The 21,679-nt window shown below is 29.4% G+C and overlaps 1 protein-coding gene across 1 annotated transcript in view; it reads left to right on the top strand.

The window, feature by feature from the left end:
- LOC145277044 (E3 ubiquitin-protein ligase ZNRF2-like) overlaps window positions 1-21,679 on the top strand; it is a 136,437-nt gene that overhangs the window by 92,652 nt on the left and 22,106 nt on the right. Inside the window, exon 2 of the mRNA XM_080128686.1 lies at window positions 9,015-9,110. Within this exon, the coding sequence (XP_079984812.1) occupies window positions 9,015-9,110 (96 nt within the window). The remainder of the gene's footprint in view (window positions 1-9,014; window positions 9,111-21,679) is intronic.

Here is a 21,679-nt window from a genome sequence, read left to right as displayed (position 1 = left end):
TGGTCAGTGCTATGTGGTGTCAATTAAAAATGGTAAACACATACCTAGAATAGTTATAGATAATGATTTTTTTTTTTTTAAATCACAGCTGATACATGACCGCCTAAAAATTAAGATGTTTAATTTATTTCAAAGTAATCTTTGACAGATTTCAAAATGAAATTAGTTAAGATCACAAAGAAAAAAGATCATTGATTTTATGTATAAAATTGAGAATACAATAATACCAAAGCAAACCAATATGCAGAAAGATATTAGAATCCTTTTTATTACCATATTTTATTTTTTTATACATAATCCTATATGATAGAAATTCTTGTCTTCAAAATGAGAATTTATTTTATGTCAATTTGTATATTTATTTGTCCCCCAACAAAGGAAGGAGTGGGCCTTCACTCTTGTTTGTCCGTTTGTTTGTTCGCACTTTTCTCAATAAAGTGAATATTTGCTAGAACAGATTTTCTGAGATAGCTCTGGTTGCCCCCCTAGGGGCCATTATAGGGGTAAAATTGCCCCCAAATTATTCATCCATTCATTTGTTCGCACTTTTCTCAATAACCACTCCTCAAATTTTTTTTTGAAATTTTGCACAAACATTAATCATGGTGATCGTAAATTTTTCACTTTTGTGGAAGGGGCACAGTCTCAGCTTTTTTTGTTGAAGAAAAAATTGTCAGAACTGGTACATGAATTAAATAATGGATACAATAACAGAACAGAAACAAACTACACAGTCCAAATCCTATCAGATCTATTGTAGCGCTAATAAAGGAATGGTATCATCATCAATTTAACATCCACTTTACATGCTGGCATATGTTGGACAATTTTTAAAGAATTGACTTCTGAACTAACCTATCTCTGGCAAGGACTTCATTTATCCCTTTTTCTCAAGTTTATCACTTCCATGTTTTCCTTGGTCTTTCCCTGCCAATGGAACTTAATACAACTCTTTGTATCTAATAATTTGAATCTCTCCATATTTTTTTTTTTTTTTTTTTTTAGCATGACTGTACTAACATGGTTTTCTGTTTTTCAGACTCTTTGATTTTCCTTTAATCTCATCAGATCTAAGTTTTTAATTTTTTTTTTCACTCTCATTACACATTCGTCGTATGATTTTTTTAAAAATATTTTTTTCTCCATTCAGTATTTAATTAATACGAAAACTCTTTGTAATTATTGAATTTTATGCAAACTTTTTTTTTTAATCATTCCCAAGTTTTTGCTATGTATGCAAAAATATAACAAGAAAAAACAAATTCAAACAGTGTCATCATTTTAAATTTTAAACATTTTTCATTAAATTGATTTAATATTACTAATGACAATTATGATATCAAGAAAATTAATACAAAATCGAATAATCAAATTATAAAAATGTACAGAATATGGATTTTCAACACTGTTTAAAAAAAAAAAACAAATATGCAAATGAATTAAAGCTTTGGCTGTGTTTATAAGGTTTCTTGCCTGTCTATATATGGTATTTAAATTTTTTGCATCATTAAATCAAGTAAACCTAAGGTGTTTGGATATGAATATAATTTCAATAAATAAAATTTTAAAAAATTTCACATTTATTCATTTAAATTATCTAACAAATGAATTCAATACTACAACAAATGTACTATTTTAAATTTCATCAGAAAGAATTTATATAATTCTTAACTACATCAATTTCATTTTGGTATCTTTGCCGACAAAACGCCTAATTTCGCTCTTAAAAAAAAGTTTCTGGTAAGCAAATTAATCAAGATTTTTTTTTTTTTGTTTTTACTATTTAATTCAGATTTTTTGCTTGTAATACTAATTTGAAAAATTCTTTTTCTAAAAATGGTTTCAAATATTTCTAATTGGATATATCACTTTGTTTTTAGACTACACTTTCGAGATATACCGACATTTAAGAAAAGTTTCAGGTCAGCATATAATGTTACTATCTTAGGGTTAAATAATTTAATTTTTTTTTTTTTAGATGGGGGTCACCACTTATCAAGGCCGGGAGGCCACTCAGGGATAAGGGTTATCATTTAAATGAGTGATGAAGCTATTCCATTCAGAATATTGTAAATCCTCTTGTAATAAGTGTTAGAGTAAGACTATCAGTGTTTAAATTTTTAGTGATGGGACGATTCCAATATTTTTCCCGATTTCGGTTCTTTATAAATCTTTGAATATTCAACTATAAAATCGTTATTTTGTCCAGATTATTGTAAAAACACATTAAATGTCATATATTTTCTCAAACGTAAAAACACACTCGTGTGGATAATGAATAGATTTTAGTTTTACTGGTAGTTTAAATCAATAAATATTATTGTTTTATTACTACCAGTTTCTTTTAAAAACAAAATCAAATGGAAAAAAAAAGAAGATAATTAAAGGAACTGTTTTTTTTTTTTTGTTTTTTTTTTTGCATTTAAATATAGGCACAAATTTTTCTGATTCCGATGCTCCAAAAAGTTCTGATATTTTTTTTTTTTGTTTTTTTTTTTTTTTCGGTTAATCGTCTCAACACTATAAATTTTTAAAAATGCTTTGCTTTCTTTTTGACCGTCTGGTGTTGGATGGCACTGGCTGAAAAAAAAATTGTTGCAGTAGTCAAAAAAATGTTTGTTTCTATTTCTTCAATCGCTTTTCCTCAATCTTTTTAACTGTTTATGTTCAATGTTTAGATATTGCTCGTTTCCAAACCAATCCGATAATATTGTCAATTTATTTTTAGTCAAAAAGTAAACTTTCAGGCAATAAATTGAAATATGAATGAATATGCGTCTATTTTTATCATGCAGAAGTTTACATAAAAATCATTCATTAAACCTTAAGAAAAAAAAACTTTTCTTAATCATATTAATACAAAACCTGTTTCTATTCATCACTTCTTTATAAGGACGTGTTGCATTGGTTTATTTTCAAATAAGGTAGAAATGCTCAGTTGAAGTTTTACAATAGCGGTTCTCAACCAAGATTTATATAAGTTTATTCTTTTATGGGGAAGCAAAAGACTGTCCAGTCAAGTAAAGTAGTACATTACGGTTTGTAGAATCAAATTGATACTTACCAGCACAAAATGCTCCAATATTTAATATATAAGTTTTGTTTTTTTAATAGATTATCCACTCATGGACTGGCAGCCAATGGACTTGTCTATCTGAGCATACTAGAACATTTCAGCCTTTATATAAATCAGCTAGTGTATTAGTAAACTGACTACTAAATTCAATAGAGTATTTTATGGCTTCTTAAAAACATTTTGCTTTTCACCTGTTTATTATAAGAAACTAGTTTTTATTTCTTTAACATTATTAATCATAATGAACGTTGAATAACATTTTTTTTTTCTTTCCTTGTATTTTTGTGATTTAATTTACTATTAAGCATTCATTTTCCATAGAATTTTAAAGTTTTGTATGCTATAAATTAGGTATATTTCTAAAATACACGTTTGAACAATCTATATATCTATAAAATTGAGAATGTGTGTATGCATGTGTGTGAGAACACTTCTCAACCTCTATATTCAATGAATTTTTGATCTGCAGGCTTGAAATTTGGTATATAGGATATTCAGATAGCTGAAAAACTTTAATCGGTCTTCACTGGGGGGAAAAAAGGGCTGCTAAAGTGTCCAAATTAAAAAAATTGGTATGTGGGAGTCATCAGATTTTTATCTATGTGTTAACTGTTTCACGACTGTGCATGCATGAATCGTTCATGTGACAGATTGCTTATGTTAAGAATAGGTTTGAAAACACTTTAAAATTCGTGTAAAGCTGGTCTGATGGTTATCATACTTGATTCACTGTCTTTAAGTTTTGGTTTTGATCTTAGCTAGAGTATTTTTTTTTTTTTTTTTTACTTACGAGAAGTGAACTGAGTAGAAGAACAATACTTGCATCACACATGTCTAATTAGTTGTATTAATTAAAAAAATATTTATGCATATTTTACGACCGGACAATGCCGGGTAGCCTGCTGGTCTTTATATAATTCTTAATATTTTATAGTATTATAAAAATACTATAGGGATTCACAAGAATAAAACAGGGGTCCATAGGTAAATTAAAATTGTGCCAGATTTTTTTTTTTTTTAAATATTTTTTTACTTTTAATTTTTTAAAATTTTTATTTTTATTTTTACAGACGACGTCCTTTCTTAGTATCAGTGGCAGTAGGTCTTTCTTTTCTTGTTTTTAACAAAAAATAAACTGATAAACATCTAAAGCGCACGTGACTGTGTGACCCCCCCACTCCCACCCCCTTTCCAATCTTATCCTTGTGCAAAAAATCTCTCTCCTTCTATTCAACTATTTTAGAGTATTATGTGAATTGTTTACTTAAAATAAAAGTATGTCTTGCTCTTTTAATTAAGCACTTAATAATCTATAATTAAATTCATTGGTTTTTATCATTGGATACATTTAACCTGGAATTATATACACTCGCAAAGTCTTGACCTTGAAAAATGGTGTTCACCATCTCTACGTTGGAGATCATCACATCAGGTTTGATCATGATCGGTCCAGTAGTGTGGGCTGTAGGATATATAAGCTATGACCTTGACCTTGACCTTTACTTTGAAAAATGGTGTGCACCATCCCTAGGTGGAGGACCATAATCATGCTAGGTTTGGTCATGATCAGTCCAGTAGTGTGAGCTGTAGGAGAGTTGTACACACAAACACTACTACTTTATATATAGGTGTGTGTGTGTGTGTGTGTGACAATTGTCTGATACTAAAGTGTTTTTGAATGAAATTTGGAATATTTTGTGTTTACAAAATCAATCTGTTGATATTCATCATTAATAATAGGTTAGTGCAAAAATAATGTTTTTATCAGATATATATACGACAAAAACATTATTTTTACACCAACCGAAAAGCTTTACTTGTGTTATGTTGATTAATCAGACTATTCTCATCTTGGGTGTTATTAACACAACGTTTCGGTCGCTGCAACCTGCGACCTTCTTCAGGTGTTGAAAACATGAGGGTTGGCTCTCCTTAGTAGAGAAAAAAAAAAGCATATTTTCAACACCTGAAGAAGGTTGCAGGTTGCAGCGACCGAAACGTTGTGCTAATAACACCCAAGATGAAAATAATAGTCCGATTAATCAACATAACATAAGCATTCACGTTTCATCTCAAAAATTTAGAATGGCACTAATAGTTTTTATGCATAGAAAATTATTTTATTCTGATTACAGCAGTTATATTGTGTAAACTAATATTTGTTGAAATTTTTGTGTTTCTTGCTTTTTTTTAATTTTGAAGTTGAAAAAATTTAAATGTCTTGTATGAATAATAAAATATATACATTTATGTAGCTTCTTATTAGTTTTATTTTACGAGATTATTATAGAATTAATCTAATTTTATAATAAAAACGGATAAAAAAAAGAACATATGAAGATTTTTTTCTTTAAAAAAAAAATAAATAATAATATATATATATATATATATATATATATATACACGCACACACACACACATATATATATATATATATATATATATATATACTGGGTTCTTTGAAAAAATAGAGGGGAAAAATAATATAAAAATCAGTTTTAGATGAAAATAGAAAACATTGTTTGCAAATATGTTTGCAAGATAGCCTATACCATGCTGTAAAATAAACACTCCATATACTGTTTATCTGTCATTGTTTGAAATATCTACCATTTTGGATGTTTAATATTTCATGACTTATAAATCCCATTTATTAACAATTGAATGAAAATATGAAAAAAATATATATATAAAAGAAATAGCTACATAAGCTATTAAAATGTACACCCATTTTGTGTGTACCTATTTACTTGCCTCATCTCAAGGGCAAAATTAGACATGCAGTTTGTTTTTAATGTGTGTGTGAGGCGATATCCTGCTTCTTCCAAAAGAGGGTTTCTGGATAGGGAAAATATTGAGAAAAGTCTTTGATAAGGGACAGAAAAAAATACTACATTTTGATTCTAGCACACAGATAAGTTGTCTTTGGGATTGAGAAAATAACCAGTAATTTCTTAGTTTCCAGATGTTCAGTTATGTTTTTTTTTAATATTTATATTTTTAAAGCCATCTGATTAGAAAATACTTAAGTAATGTTAAGTTATAGAGTTTCCATTAAATTTATTTTTAATATTTAGATAATTGAACTTTGTTGATTGACATTTTTTTACAGAAATTCTCAAGTTCAATTTATAAGTTCTTTATAAAATGTTTGCTTTAACCTAAAAACAATATTTTAAATACTTCATTTTTCTGTGATTTTGTGCATTTAGTAGGATAGCAAATATGGAATGATTGGGGGGGGGGGAAATTTTTTTTTAGTTTTTCTAAAAATACTAAGTGTGTTGCATTAACTGTCAAAGTGCTCATTAATGCAAATATCAGTTACAAATTCATTTACTTTTGGGTCTCTCACTGGCTGACCAAATTTGTATTTGTGCAAGTTTTCTTGCAGTGTAAATTGAACAATTCACGTGAAGTATTGTTCCAGCATCCATGTTTACTACTAGTTAGGATAGTCTGCTTTTCTGTGTCTAGTTTTCCTCTGTATTTTTCTGAATGACTATCTGGGTAAAATAAAAAATTTTAAAAATTTATTCAGAGTAGCAAATAGTCCTCACTTTCATTTCATATATCTTTTAAGAATATATTCAAATAAAAAAAATAACAACACTTCTTTTCTGATAATGAAAGTGCAGACATAAAAGCTATGAGGATCATGCATGTGTAACGTCATCACAGTACAGCCAGTGTATACGCAGTTCAAAGTATTATCTGCAAAAGAAACCTTTTGCAATGACTCAATCAAATGCATGAATGAACACTTAAAAATAAGTTAACTGTAAACAAATATGTATAAACTATTATTACATCTGTTCATTTTTTGATAAAATCTAAAATAGATAGCAAATTCCATTTTGCATTCTTCTCTTTTTAATTAATATATAGCTTTATATGTAATTTAACTACTTGGCATAGTAATAACATGAATAAATAACATAACATTCTCTTTTAGGTAGCTCAATAGTGTGATATTAGAGCTAGTGTCTTTTATTGGTAACACTCTGCATACAATTCTTTCAGTTTCCGGTGTTGGCATACAAGTATATAAATTTATCAATTATAATTTTGCACAACTGGGCTTCATCAGCGCATAGAAAAAAAAAACAATTTTTCATAAGTTTCACATCTTATGAATAGAACCTTTCTTATTAGCAAAACGGGTATTCATTTTTTATCCACAACATATATATTGTATATATATATATTTAAATAAGGGGGTGGTCACCAACAATTCACATTATTTTATTATTCTGTGTCTTGGTTTTTCATTGAAAATTATGTTTAGATTATTGTAATAATGTTTTTAAATCATTGAAAAATATATATATATATATATATATATATATATATATATATAAATTTCAGAATAAAGTTATCCAATAGATCTACTGGTGTAGAAACCCAGTGATACTTGGTCTTTCAAAATATTATTGGCTGTAATATTTTATAAATATACTAATTGATATGTATTCTTTGTCTTACATATAATAATAAAATTTTCTTGATTAGAAATTTAACCAATTCACATCATAAATTTTAAATTATTGAATTACTAAAATTTGATATATTTTGTAGATAAAAAAAAAAATTTCCAATCAACAAATTCAATTATTGAAGTTGTTGATTATTTCGATATTTTTCATATATCTCTGGTCTTACTGTGCACTGTTTAGAAATTCTTAATTTTAACATGTAACTTGTACTTTATTGACTGCTAGCATGAAGACCCAACATTGTCTGGGATCATATGAAGAACACTATGTTACTTTGAATCCGGCCCATAACACTATATTACCCTTTTTATTCATATTTTTTTACATTTTTAGAGTAAAGACTATTTGATTAACTGCTTTAAAAGGTTAACATAGCCTGTAAATGAGGGATCATTTTATGTTAACTTTTACATACATACACATGTGCATGAGATGGAGAAGTGGATGATCGTGAGGGTAAAAAAAAAAAAAATGACGAGTCATGATTTTAGTACAAAAGAAGTTATTTGGGAATAATGCTAAAATTTATTTGATTTTGAATAGTTGACGACCAATCAAGATATTCCTAGAAATTCCATGCCATCTATATATTTCACTCAAATATTAAACTTGTCATGATATTAACGAAATAACCAAATCGGTTAGCCATTGTGCATTTCTACTTTAAGTTTTAAAACTAATTTTCAACGAAAGGTGATAACTAGACAATAGACATACCTGCTGATACATTTGAGCGTATTAAATCATTTGATTTTTTTTTCATGAAAAATAATGAAAATTTTAAAACAAAAATTAAAATGTAAACTAATATTGTGAAAAAAACTAAATCTTTTATATTTTTAATGTTAAAATCCTGTTGTCCTGAGTGTATTTTATAATCTTTCCATTTTTATTTTTAAAACTGATTAAACGTTTCTGAAACTGTATTTTATATATACAATCATTTTGCCTTTTTGTTGCCCCCCCCCCCCGACAAAGGAGGGCTTAGGCCTAGTAAATCACTCTCATTCGTCCGTTCGTTTGTTTGAACTTTTCTCAATAGCTACACCTTTATTTTTTGTTTTTTTATTTATTTTTATTTACTTTTTTTTTTTTTTTTTTTTTTTTTTTGCACAAATATTAGTCATGGTGAAAGTAAATTATTCACACATGAAGGAGGACCCCACACACTCTGCTTGTTTTTGTTAAAAATTTCTTCTACATAAAACATTTTATGTTTTTGTAATTTGCCATGTAGAGCAATTGTCATACCGAAATGAAGGAAAAAGATTTATGAGTTTATTATTTTTTAACTTTCTGCAGTTAATTAGTATTTATGAAGAAAAAAAAAAGGGGAAGATACAAGAATGAGCGTGCATAACATTCTAGTTTTTTTTTATTATTGAATATTAATTTCTTAGATGTTTCAGTTTTCTGATGTATTGTTATTTCTTATTTTCTAGGTATAAAGTGCCCAGTCTGTTCCAAATCTGTTGCTGCAGATGAATTAGAATGTCACCTTGTGATATGTCTAACAAAACCCAGAATTAGTTATAATGGTAAGTATTACAATGCATAGTCATTAAAAATATTTTTGTATAAGCATTATGTCGGAGTGTTGCTGTTATATGTTAGTGTATATATCTAACGATTTTCTCTCCTTAGTTCTCAAAATACTTTTAAAGTAAAGAAAACTGCTCCATTAGTTGAAAAATCTTTTAATAATTTTCTGTGCATTTGTTGATGGCAATATTTTTATTTTAGTGCAAAATGTACTTATCTGGTATAGTCTGTCCATTTAGTATTAGTGTTTTTACCCCCCTCCCCACCTAAAAAAAAAAAAAGAAACTCGTAAATTATCTAAAAAATAAAGTTGAACTAATTGCTTTTAGTTATGAATTTTGATCAATACAAAAACACATCTATATATATATATATATATATATATATATATATATATATATAAAAGGCAAAATATTTTATGTATGTCTGCAAAAGGCCTTTTCGCCAGACTTCTCGGGGGGGGGGGATGTAACTATCACTTAGAACTTTTTATACACCCCCCTAGATAATATCTGATTTGGGAACGCGCGTCATGGCTAGATTTATTTACAGCGGCTTTTACAAACTTATTACTATTTTGGCTTCTCACGTGTTCGTTTGGCTTTTTTGTATAAAAGCAAAACTGATGTGAAACTAATAAGCAGTTCTCGGTTAGCCTGGGAACGATGTCCAGAAAGCGATGGAAACGCTTGATCAATGTCGGTTTTTCACCGTCATATCAGACAATTGCTTTCATTTGGACACTCCCCTAATAAACAGAGAGCTGGTTTTCTCCAAATAAAACCCAACAAAGTTGACTCAAGTGCGGATTTGACCTCACTAGATTTATTTACATCAACTTTTATAAAAATCGCGCTATGTTGCTGTGTCACCTGTTTGTTCGGCTTTTAGTAAAAAGTGAAACTAAATTGAAACAGTGTGTTCTGGGCTTTCGCCAGAACGTTCAGAAAACAATGTGGTAGAAACCGTCATGAGACATTTGCTTTCATTTGGACACCCCCATTTTTTATGAGGAGCTGGTTTTCAATCCAACATATCGGGGAAACAAAACCAAAACAAATTTGACTGCGGGATTGATGTTTAACCTAATTCACTTTTAGTTAAGTCATCACGCTTTTTTATTTTTGCTTTCCTCTCAAGGATTCAAGTTCGAGCCTACCTCCCTCCCCCAAACTTCTTTTTTTGGTTTTCGAATATAAGATGTTAATTTTGATCAAAATTGCCTGTTCCTTCTTTCATTGAATTATTTTGATTATCAATATTTATCAAAGACGTTATCCAAGACAAAAATTATCTAAGAACACTGCCAGACACATAAAGTATGCTTGTGTGAAATTTTATAAAAATCAACTCGGCCATTTTCAAATTTATAGGGAACAAACTCACACGGACAAAGTTCCTTTTTATATAACAGTAGAGATATCTCTATATATATCTATATATATATAAAAGGCAAAATGTGTGTGACCATTTTGTGTATGTCTGGCAAAGGCTTTTCTCGCACACGGTCCCAGGTTCGTTACTATCGCTTACAACTGTTTATATAGGTCCTAGATAATAATAACTAGGATTTGGGAACGCATGTAGCTTATAGATTTATTTACATCGACTTTTACAAAATTATTGCTATTTTGGTTTCTCGTGTGTTGATTAAGCATTTTCGTATAAAAAGCAAAACTAATTCAAAGCTAACAGCATTCCTGGCAATCGCACCGGGAAACGTCCAGAAGCAATCAGCTTTGATCAATCTTGTATATCAGACAGTTGCTATTCAACCTGGACAATTGGGAGCTGCTTTCAAACCCAAACGCTGTGTGACATCTATTTGACCTTCTTAATTAGGTCAAATGGAAGCAGCAGAGTTAACTTTTATTGCACACACCTGTTTTTATAGTTAAATAAATAAATTCAAACCTGTGTATGTTGTATGTCGTGGTGGCCTGATGGTTAACGTCGCCCTTTTTTTTTTTTTTTTTTTTTTTTTTTTTTTTTTTTTTTTTTTTCACATTAATTTCTAACTCAAGGGTATGGGTTCCATTCTCATACTCACCTACCAAAACTTTTTTTTTATTTAACTGGAGTTTTGATTTACCTCAAGACACCCGGGCATCGCCGGGTACCCCCCGCTAGTATATATATAAAAGGCAAAATGTGTGTGTGCATTTTTTGTGTATGTCCGGTAAAGACTGGAGGGGGGGGGGCGCTCGGTGGGGTCATTCATTCTTAAAATTTTATATGCTCCCTAGATTATAATATCTATGATTTACGAAGGGAGGTCTATCTATAATATAAATCTCACCTGTCTGTTTAAATGTATGTATGTTTGTATGTCTGCCTAAAACTTTCAACAGAGGCGACAGATTTTCACGAGATCAGTATCATTTTGAAGCTCGACCCTTCGAATGACAAATATCAAAAAATTTGCTAAAAACATTAATTCTTTCACCCTCAATTGGCCACTTTTCTAAATGGACGAGTCGCTTTTTTTTGCCAATATTTTCGAAAGTTATCCCCTTTTTTCAATTGACTAGCCTTAATTTAAACCTACATCACTTCCGGTTTGATGATGGGCACATCAGCAAAGATGTCATATTTTTTTGTGTTTTTTCACATTCTTTTCCTCCTCCGCAGTATGGGTTCGAGCCTGCCTGCCTACTACTTTTTTTTTTTTTTTTTTTTTTTTGCTCAACACAACACACACCCAGGCAATGCCAGGCACCCAGGCTAGTATATATATATATATTTTTTTTTTGTTTGTTTGTTTAGCTGTAAGAGATGACACTACTCCCAGAGTAAGTATTGGGACAAACTATAGGGAAAGCATTAATGCTAGTGATAATTAGTGTGGTTGTACAGGCCAGCATGTGAATCACATTACAAAATGTATTTGCTACAAGCAGGTACACTTTGTGTTTCTCAAGAATCAATAAAGATTTCTGCTCCAAGGCTTGAACTCTATATTACCATTTTATTTTTTAATTTGTATAACTTTCAAGTTTGTTTATAGATATCTAGGGCAAATACAATCCCATATTATTATTTTACCCACATTTTCCAATGCAAAATTAATATCATTGTATTTTTCTGATCTTCGTTTTCAATACATATCACCAGACATGATCCACATACTATAATCACATTTTTATCTTTGTTTCTTCTGATCTTATGAAGTAAAGTCTTCCTCCTCCGCTATACTAGTGCTCTAGAACTTTTCTACAAGCTATGTGCAAAAACTTTTTATGCTGTGTTTGCACTTTGGTTCAGGTTATAAAAAAATTTCCTTTTGCTTTTAATGAGTTTTCTATTTAATCTTGATCACGATTTCAAATTCTTTTTAGTCTTAAAGGAAGTGAATGGACTCTTTACTCTCAATTTCAAATATATTATTACTCTCCACACTGACACCGGGATGGGTACAGTTTCCAATAATCACCATTTCATTTTTACTTTATCCTTTCTCTGTCTTCATATTTTTATTTTTTAAATTTTTTTTTAGCATGCTAAAACTGATTTACAATAAATATTTATCTTTTTAATTATTATCTCAGACTTGCATTTTAAATTACCTTATCTACATTTGCACAAAAAAAAAAAGAAACTGTTGTTATAAAATAAGATACATAAAAGATATGTTACTTCTGGTTGTAAATGTAGACTACCACCACTACTAAATCGATTTAGTAGAATGATTCTGATTAATGTTATTTTCTTTCTTACGAAATCAATTAAATATCCTTGTATTTAGTTTAACTTCTGTTTTAAATGCTGGTATGTCTTGAATGGTGAATAGACAGATTTTAATTTTTGTTCATTATTAAACACAGAGAGTAGATTTTATAGAAAGATTCTGCTTATTTTTATAATTAATAACAAATATTGTATATATTTAAGGAAGAAATTTATTTAGAGTCAATCATTATTCAATGTTGAAAAAAGGTGCTACTTCCAGTCGATGCTATGACAAAACCAAATGAATAAAAAAAATTCTATTTATTAACAAGGATGGAATATTTTTAGTCAAATTTTTTTGTATTTTACTACTAACAATATTTCTCTATTCTCCATTTTTAATAAGCAAATGTTATTTGACCTAATAAAAATCTGTATTATTTTTACTTTGAAATTGTGATAACATATTCCATTTTCTTTTGAGATAACAAAATCTTTACATTAACTTTTCTTTATTTTTTTTTTCACAGTAAAAAAAAAAAACTGTCACAAAAATACAGAATCATTCTTGCATTACTTCATAATCCAAATGTTTTTTTTTTTTTTTTTTTTTTGGCAAATGAATAAATCCTATTTCTATCAGATAAATTTTTACTGAAAGTAAGAGTCTCCCGGGAAATGTTTGGTAGGGACAGTTAGTATTATGTAAAATACAAAATTGTTGGAGAAATTTTCTTTTTCAAATAACCATTTAAATTATGAATATTGGTTGGTTTTCTTTAATGAATGCATTAATTTTCAGTTGATAATTCAATGTTCAGTATTTAAGATAAAATTAAATTGTGATTTCCTATAACATTTCCAGTTAAAAGAAAGTGCAAAACCAAAAGAATAGTGTTTTTTCTGGAAACTATTTTTTGTACAGTTATATATATATATATATATATATATATATATATATATATATATAATGTGTGTGTGTCTTTTATTAAAAATAAAAATAGAGTTCATAAAAGAAATGAAAAAAAATATTTTCTGAATTATAAAAATTTTGGATAAAATTTCATTGAATATGAGTTGTGCAAACAATTTTTTAAATTTTGACCCCTTTCTTGATCCCTTAATTTAAACCAACTAAAGACCACAAAAGAACATTCCATAAAAAATCCAATCATTTGAGGCCCCTAGCGCCACTCTGCAACTTTTAGTTTCGCAAGAGATAGTTTGAAAATATGGAAACAGACAGACAGTGCCTTTTATATATTAGATTTATAATAAAAAAAACAAAAGAAAACATTTTAATGTTTTTTTTTTTTTATGTTTTTTGTTTTAATACTTTCTGAATAAAACCGTTTTCGGATTCCTGTTTATATATGTGTGTGTGTGTATATATATATATATATATATAATGTTAGGATGATAAATTGAAAATTTAAAAAATCAGAACTTTTTGGGGCATTAGTATTGCAATTTTGTGCCTATATTCTGATGCCCAAATTGAATCATTTTATTGGTTAAAATTTAAATAATGCTTATATCACAGAACACAGCCTTCACCATTTCAAACCACATATGTTATCTCCTGGATATATATATATAATCACCGTTGAAAAGCATCTAAGAATTTTTACTGCTGAATATTTTCTGTTAATAACAACATAAGATGAAAAAAATATATATTCTGTAGAACGCATATTGCACCGAAATTATAAATAATAATCTTATCAAATATTTATTTTACAAAATCTTTATGCAATTTGGCTTCAAATGTATAATAAACATATTTTAAGATTCTTTTTATTGTTTTTATTTCTTTTTGTTCCATACTTAAGTTTTACGGCTTGTATTAATGATATAATGATAAATATTGATTTTAAACTACTGCAAAACTAAAATCTATAAGTCACACGCATAAGTGTGTATTTTTACAATTGGGAAAATATATGCATATATTACATGAGTTTTTGCCATTATCTGATTCTCCCCTACACACACACACAACAACTCTATATTTAGAAATTTAAAAAGAATTGGAATCAATAATTTAGGCCAGAATCATTGTATCGGAATCAAAGAAGATATTAGAATCGTCCTGTCACTAATGTGTGTATGCTGTGTGTGTAATGTGTGTTGTGTGTATAAATTCATATCAGTAAGTGTGTCGGCAACTAAAATGTTCCTCAAAGGCATTTCTTAGTAAAATTTTTTTTTTTTTTAATAAAACATTTTCCTATTTTAATAGTGATACCCCCTTTATTATGCACTCTGAGATGCAATTTACTGTCTGTATTTTCTAAAATTAAAATTGAGTTTTCTTTTTCTTATATCGTTAGCAAATCATTTACTGATATTCAAATGCGTGTTACTTTCAATATGCTGTTAAGTGTTATTGTATTTTTGGTATTTTCTAATTAGTTTCAATATTCTAAGAAGTAGACATTCACATCTATCAGCTATTGAAGATGCATTGATTATATCAAATCAATAAGAAGTAAAAAATGTTGATATTGATTTATATTGACAATCAAGCAGTACTTTAAGTTTGTAATGCATTTTTACTTAATGAGCGTTTCGATTTTTCATCAGTAGTTGAACCACGTTTTCATGTACAAATCAAGGAGAGTATAAAGCAACCTTGTAACTCTCATTTCTCATATTTTGTCTTTTAGATCTCTCATTTCATGAATGTTTCTGACAAAGGGGGGAAAATTGTTGTTTTCTGGGTTAGAATCTATCGAGCTAACATTTATTGTTGGTTAGTTTTGGATTCTTTAGTGTTTAGGGCTCTTTTTAGCTCCTTACATCAAGTGGTTTCATGCCTTGTTTGGAGCAATTTCCATGAAAAAATCTATTAAAAGAAAATGTCTACAATACTATATTTTATTTTATCCAGACTACTATTATCTTTGTTCCACTTAAGTTATCTTAAGTTGCTTCAGTTTATAGCCTATCCATTACATCTCTGCATTGTTTTGCCTTCTATAAACCTAAATTTCTTGTTATATACACAGTAAACAATGCTTCAAGCAAACTACTTGAACTTCTTGTGTGTGTGTGTGTGTGTATATATATATATATATATATATATATATATACACACACACACACAATGCTTATTCAATTATATTTCACCTTTTATGGCAATCCTTTTATTTATGAAGCTCAGTGTATGTTAAATATATATATATATATATATACTAGCTGGACGTCTGGCGTTACCCGGTAGTACAATACGCTTAAATATGATATTTTAATTTATGCAGATTGCGTATTATTATAGAATCGATCCTCTATTGAATATTATATATTACAAGGAATAATTTTGCCAGTGGACCAATCTGCAAAGAAAGTTTTTTAAATAATAATAATAATGTCCATCAAATTCTGTCTTTTTGTTTACAATATCATGTCAGCTGATATTTGGGCTTGACGATGAATGCCCTGGAACGTCACTTCTGATTAATATTTAGTTTTAAAATTTGCAAACAAAGCAATGATTTGCAGCAATTTTAAATGGTACCTCTTTGTTTATCGTAAGTTGAACACATTAATAAGAAAAAATTAAAATAAAATGGTGAGGTACACCTGGGCTTGAACAGGGGGTTATTCGATCTGTAGTTGAATGCTCTACCACTGAGCTACCTCTCCAGATGTCAATAATTCTGGGTTTTTTTTGTTTGTTTTTTTTTAAGAAGAAATGATTTGCTAAGATTTTATTATCTCCCTTGCTGGTATAATGTAAAATATTCCCCTGTAAAAATTCTTTTTTATCTATAAGAAACACTATTTTTAGGATCAGATTTTATCGATTTTCGATACTTATCAGATGAATTTCTGTACAAAACCTATTTAAGAACACTGTCAGACATATCAATTACCTTTTTGTGAAATTTGAAAAAGATATGCTCAGCCATTTCGGAACCTATGAGGAAGGAATGAACTCTCACACACACACACACACATATATATATATAATAGTAAAAATATGTGCATTTCATTTTCATAAACAAAACAAGCTGTTAAAACAAACATTAAACAAGGAAGCATGTGCATTTTATAACGAATGCATACTTGTGTAGCTGTGGGTTATCACCTGTGAACAACCAGGAAACACAAGTCTTTTTGTTTTACATGTGTGTAGTTTGGTCTTCATTCTTGATCGTCACCTTTCCATATGTGATCATTGATCTGTATTGTTAAATCATTCAGTGACTGTTTAACTTAAGCAAATAAAACTCCTACATGGAAACACAAGGAGACTCGTTGAGGATTTTAAAGGTTTTATTGGGGAAAGAAGTTCATTCATGAGGGAAGAGACCAAAAAATTTATTCCTTCAAAAAGATAGGCTAAAATTAGTTCCTTAGTCTAAAGAAATGGTCGACAAATGGACAATCCCAAGTAGATTAACTTGGATCCCAACATTGTTTCGGCATGTCTGATGTGGCTTCCTCCTTGATGCAAACTGCCCGAAACTGTGCTGAATATGTGATGCAATTTCCAAATGATTTGACATCTTCTAACGTGCTTATCTAGGAAGCTGACTCTTTATCTCTATCGCCTCACTCGCTTGGTGCACTGGGTCTGTTTCCATTTGCTGCCAGGTTCTCCTGACATGTATTTAATATAACACTTCTGAAATTCATACTAGTTAACGTAATCTCTACTTACTTGAGACCCAAGATTGGATGTAAGTCCATGGTAGAAAGAAACCAAATGACCGCGACGCTGCTAGGGTCAAGTCATTTTTAGAATCGACGTAAGGCCATGCCAAAGTCACATAGGGAACACCAGGGGTAGCCTGAGAAAAGGAGGGGGAGAAAAAAGAAAGAAAGGGGGGGTTCTGGATTGGTCACTGGATGCGAGATATGTTTCTCTGGCCTCCGTAAAGGGAAAGGCGTTGAAAGGAAAAGAGTCAGAGTTTGCTATTTGACAAGCAATAGTTGATCCTTGAACCTTTATTATTCCTGATATTCATAAATAACCTCCCTGATAAAATTTTCTGAGATGGGTATATTTGCTGATGACACCATGATCTATAACAGACATGAGGGGAAAATGAATGAACACATATCCAAGGCAGTCTGTAGTGGAATAGGGACAAAAATCGATGGTAACATTCAATGCTGCCATGACTAAGCGTCTTTCCATTAATAATTACAAGAAACCTTCTCAACCACTAATAGCCATGAGTAATGAAACATTACCTGAAAGTATTTCGTTCAAATTCCTTGGCTTAATGTTTACAATGAACAGGAGTTCGAACAGATACATTGAGGGCATTGCCAAGGTTGCTGCAAATAAGGTGGGATCTCTTCTGTGCTAGATGATTACTTACACCTGAGAATATTCTGTACCTCTACAAGGCCACCATTCACCCATGTATGGAGTATTATGCCCCATTTGGGCTGTTGCATCAGCTACTAATCTCTCACTCTTAGACAGGATTCAAAAGAGTCACCAACCTAATGGGCTTGTTTTGCAAATATTTTAATGGTGGATGCTCTGACAAACTACAAGTTCTTGTACCTCCTCAACATAAATACCCTTAACAAACCCAAGTAGAAAAATGCCATTCCTACAAAGTAGAGATCGCTAGATGTCTTAAAACCGTCTTTCTTCCCTAGGACTGCTAGACTTTGGAATTTCCTTCTGAGTTCCTGCTTCCCTTACTGTACTGACATGCATAAGTTTGTTGGGATCGATGTATACCGATCTGTAAAAAAAATAAGAACATGTTCAATAATTCCGACTAATTAATTATAACCAAATACAGAGTTACAAAAATATACAAGAAACATTTATTCGTACAACGTAAAATAACATGATACAACATTTGTTGGTGAACACAAATAGGTGTAGATACTCTGCAAGTTTCATTGTGTAAAAATGTGTGTACTGAATGTTTATGAAAGTTCGTTAGTACTGTTGAATTTTAGGAATAATTGATTGTTCTTGGTAAGACATTGTTCGATTGTTTTGGGTCGCAATTAAAATTTGTGAAGGATCAGACCGCCTTACCTCTGTTTGTTGCTCTCCGAGTGCAAATGTAATATAAAGTGTAAAAAAGAAAAAAAAACTTCCTGTTCAACTCCCTGCATAGTATCCCTGCAAATTGTCCCAGATAGTAGCGCCCCCCCCACTCAAATGGCAGTGTGCCTTGGAAATGCAATAAAAAAAAAATTCATATCTTCCACTCTTGTATCATCTAATCAGAAGTTATATAATAATCTGCAAACAACTACGAGTAACAGTAAAATTAAACAATACAAATGGATTAATTCTTATTATTTTTGTGCAAGTTTATTTATTTTCCTTATTTTGGTTTGATTTTATAGTTTTTTTTTTTTTTTTTTTTTTTTTTTTTTTTTTTTAGTGCCAAATCTTTTGATTTTTCCTTTTCCTTTTTCGTTTCCTTTTTTCTTTTCCTTTTTTTTCCTTTCTTTTTTCCTTTTTTCCTTTCTTTTTTCCTTTCTTTTCCTTTTTTCCTTTCTTTTTTCCTTTTCCTTTTTTCCTTTTCCTTTTTTCCTTTTCCTTTTTTCCTTTCTTTTCCTTTTTTCCTTTCTTTTCCTTTTTTCCTTTCTTTTCCTTTTTTCCTTTCCTTTTTTCCTTTCCTTTTTTCCTTTCTTTTCCTTTTTCCTTTCTTTTCCTTTTTTCCTTTCCTTTTTTCCTTTCCTTTTTTCCTTTCCTTTTTTCCTTTCCTTTTTTCCTTTCCTTTTTTCCTTTTCCTTTTTTCCTTTTTTCCTTTTCCTTTTTCTTTTTTCCTTTTCCTTTTCCTTTTTTCCTTTTCCTTTTTTTCTTTTCCTTTTTTTCTTTTCCTTTTTTTCTTTTCCTTTTTTTCTTTTCCTTTTTTTCTTTTCCTTTTTTTCTTTTCCTTTTTTTCTTTTCCTTTTTTTCTTTTCCTTTTTTTCTTTTCCTTTTTTTCTTTTCCTTTTTTTTTTCTTTTTTTTTCTTTTTTTTTCCTTTTTTTTCCTTTTTTTTCCTTTTTTTTCCTTTTTTTTCCTTTTTTTTTCCTTTTTCTTTTCCTTTTTCTTTTCCTTTTCTTTTCCTTTTTTTCTTTTCCTTTTTTATCTTTTCCTTTTTTTCCTTTTTTATCTTTTCCTTCTTTTCCTTTTTTATCTGTTCCTTTCTTTTCCTTTTCCTTTCTTTTCCTTTTCCTTTTTTCATTTCTTTTCCTTTTCCTTTTTTCATTTCTTTTCCTTTTCCTTTTTTTCCTTTCTTTTCCTTTTCCTTTTCCTGTCTTTTCCTTTTTTCTTTTCCTTTTTTTCCTTTTTTCTTTTCCTTTTTTTCCTTTTTTCTTTTCCTTTTTTTCCGTTTTTCTTTTCCTTTTTTCCTTTTTTCTTTTCCTTTTTCTTTTTTTCTTTTCCTTTTTTTCCTTTTTTTCTTTTCCTTTTTTTCCTTTCCTTTTTTTCTTTTCCTTTTTTTCCTTTTTTTTCTTTTCCTTTTTTTTTCTTTTCCTTTTTTTTTCTTTTCCTTTTTTCTTTTCCTTTTTTTTCTTTTCCTTTTTTTTATTTTCCTTTTTTTTATTTTCCTTTTTTTCCTTTTTATTTTCCTTTTTTTTCCTTTTTTTCTTTTTCTTTTTTTTTATTAAAGTTTCCATTCATTTAGTCAGAAGTTCCAACCATACTCTTATAGTCTGAATAAATTCCTCATTGAGAACCCAATACCATTAAGAGCAGTACGAACACCAGCTATGAATAAAATAACAATTTATATTATTGTTTACAATTGATTGCTTCTCATCCTGCAATGTTTTGGTTTTAAATATTCTTAAAAGGGTTGATGTGTCATAAAATTGATAAAGCCAACCAAATTGGGATATTTGCATACAATGTCTCAATCTTAGTTGTCTATTGAACGTCTACTTTAATTTTTCATTAGTTCTATTGATAGCTTTGAATATTCATCGATTTCATTCATGAAAATTGTTCTTAGTATTGTTTTAAATTCTCAAACTTCCAGACATTTATAGAAGAAACTGGTTTGCTTGTTTGTACAGTACAAAAACAAAACAAATTAGGGTTATTGAATGCAAAAACGCTTTGTATTGTATTCATTGTATATGATTAATTGAACACGAGTTGCTATTTTACCTATAGCATTTAAGCTCTTGATTTCATAGGTTTCAGTGGTATCTATTTGGTCAATCAAGTACCCTCATCTATGAGATGTTGCATTTTTTTTTTTTTTTTTTTTTTTTTTTCAAAGCATTGGAACATTGTAACCTCTTAAAAGAAACATCTTTTTTGTACACCTGAAGAAGACTGTGGAAATTAACCCAAAACTTTGGTGTAACAACACCAACAAAAGCAACATAATGATGTTTGCCTCATTAAAGCTGCTTTGGTTGAACAATTATGAAGTGTGTTTTTAATTTGGCATTGTTCTTCAAACCAACTGGAAATGTTCTTAAATGATTTTGGCGTTAAGTAGAGCTAGTTTGAATCCGTCCAAAAACGGTTCAACTTGTCTGGTGTTGAATTGGGTTACCTAGATAATGTAGTTTGACTAATTTCTGCTGAGAAAGAAACGCCGCAAAAAAAAAAAAATATATATATATATATATTGAAAAATATAGATTTTTTTGAGAATGGGCTAACCTGTCTGGAATGATGAGGCTCTACCCGATTAAGAGGAGCAATTTATAAGAAAAGATAGGGCGATAATAATTAAAGTTGCATCAGAACTTTATTAAAAAAATGAGGGTGAACCTCTTTATAGGCCATGTCATTGCAAAGCTAAATGCTTCTCGTCAGAAGAGGAGAAAAAGCAGTATTGTACAAAAGGGGGAAAGACAACACAGATTTTATATACATTCAAGTTTAGAAATTGGAAAGTTCAGGGAGATGAAATTGAGGGGGGGGTGGAGATCATTAGAAATAATTTTAAAGGTGAAAG

Source organism: Euprymna scolopes, chromosome 1, assembly GCF_053919585.1.
Source record: "Euprymna scolopes isolate OS-2025 chromosome 1, ASM5391958v1, whole genome shotgun sequence".
In the NCBI taxonomy this organism is placed as follows: Eukaryota; Metazoa; Mollusca; class Cephalopoda; order Sepiida; family Sepiolidae; genus Euprymna; species Euprymna scolopes.
This window is presented reverse-complemented; position numbering and strand designations above follow the sequence as displayed.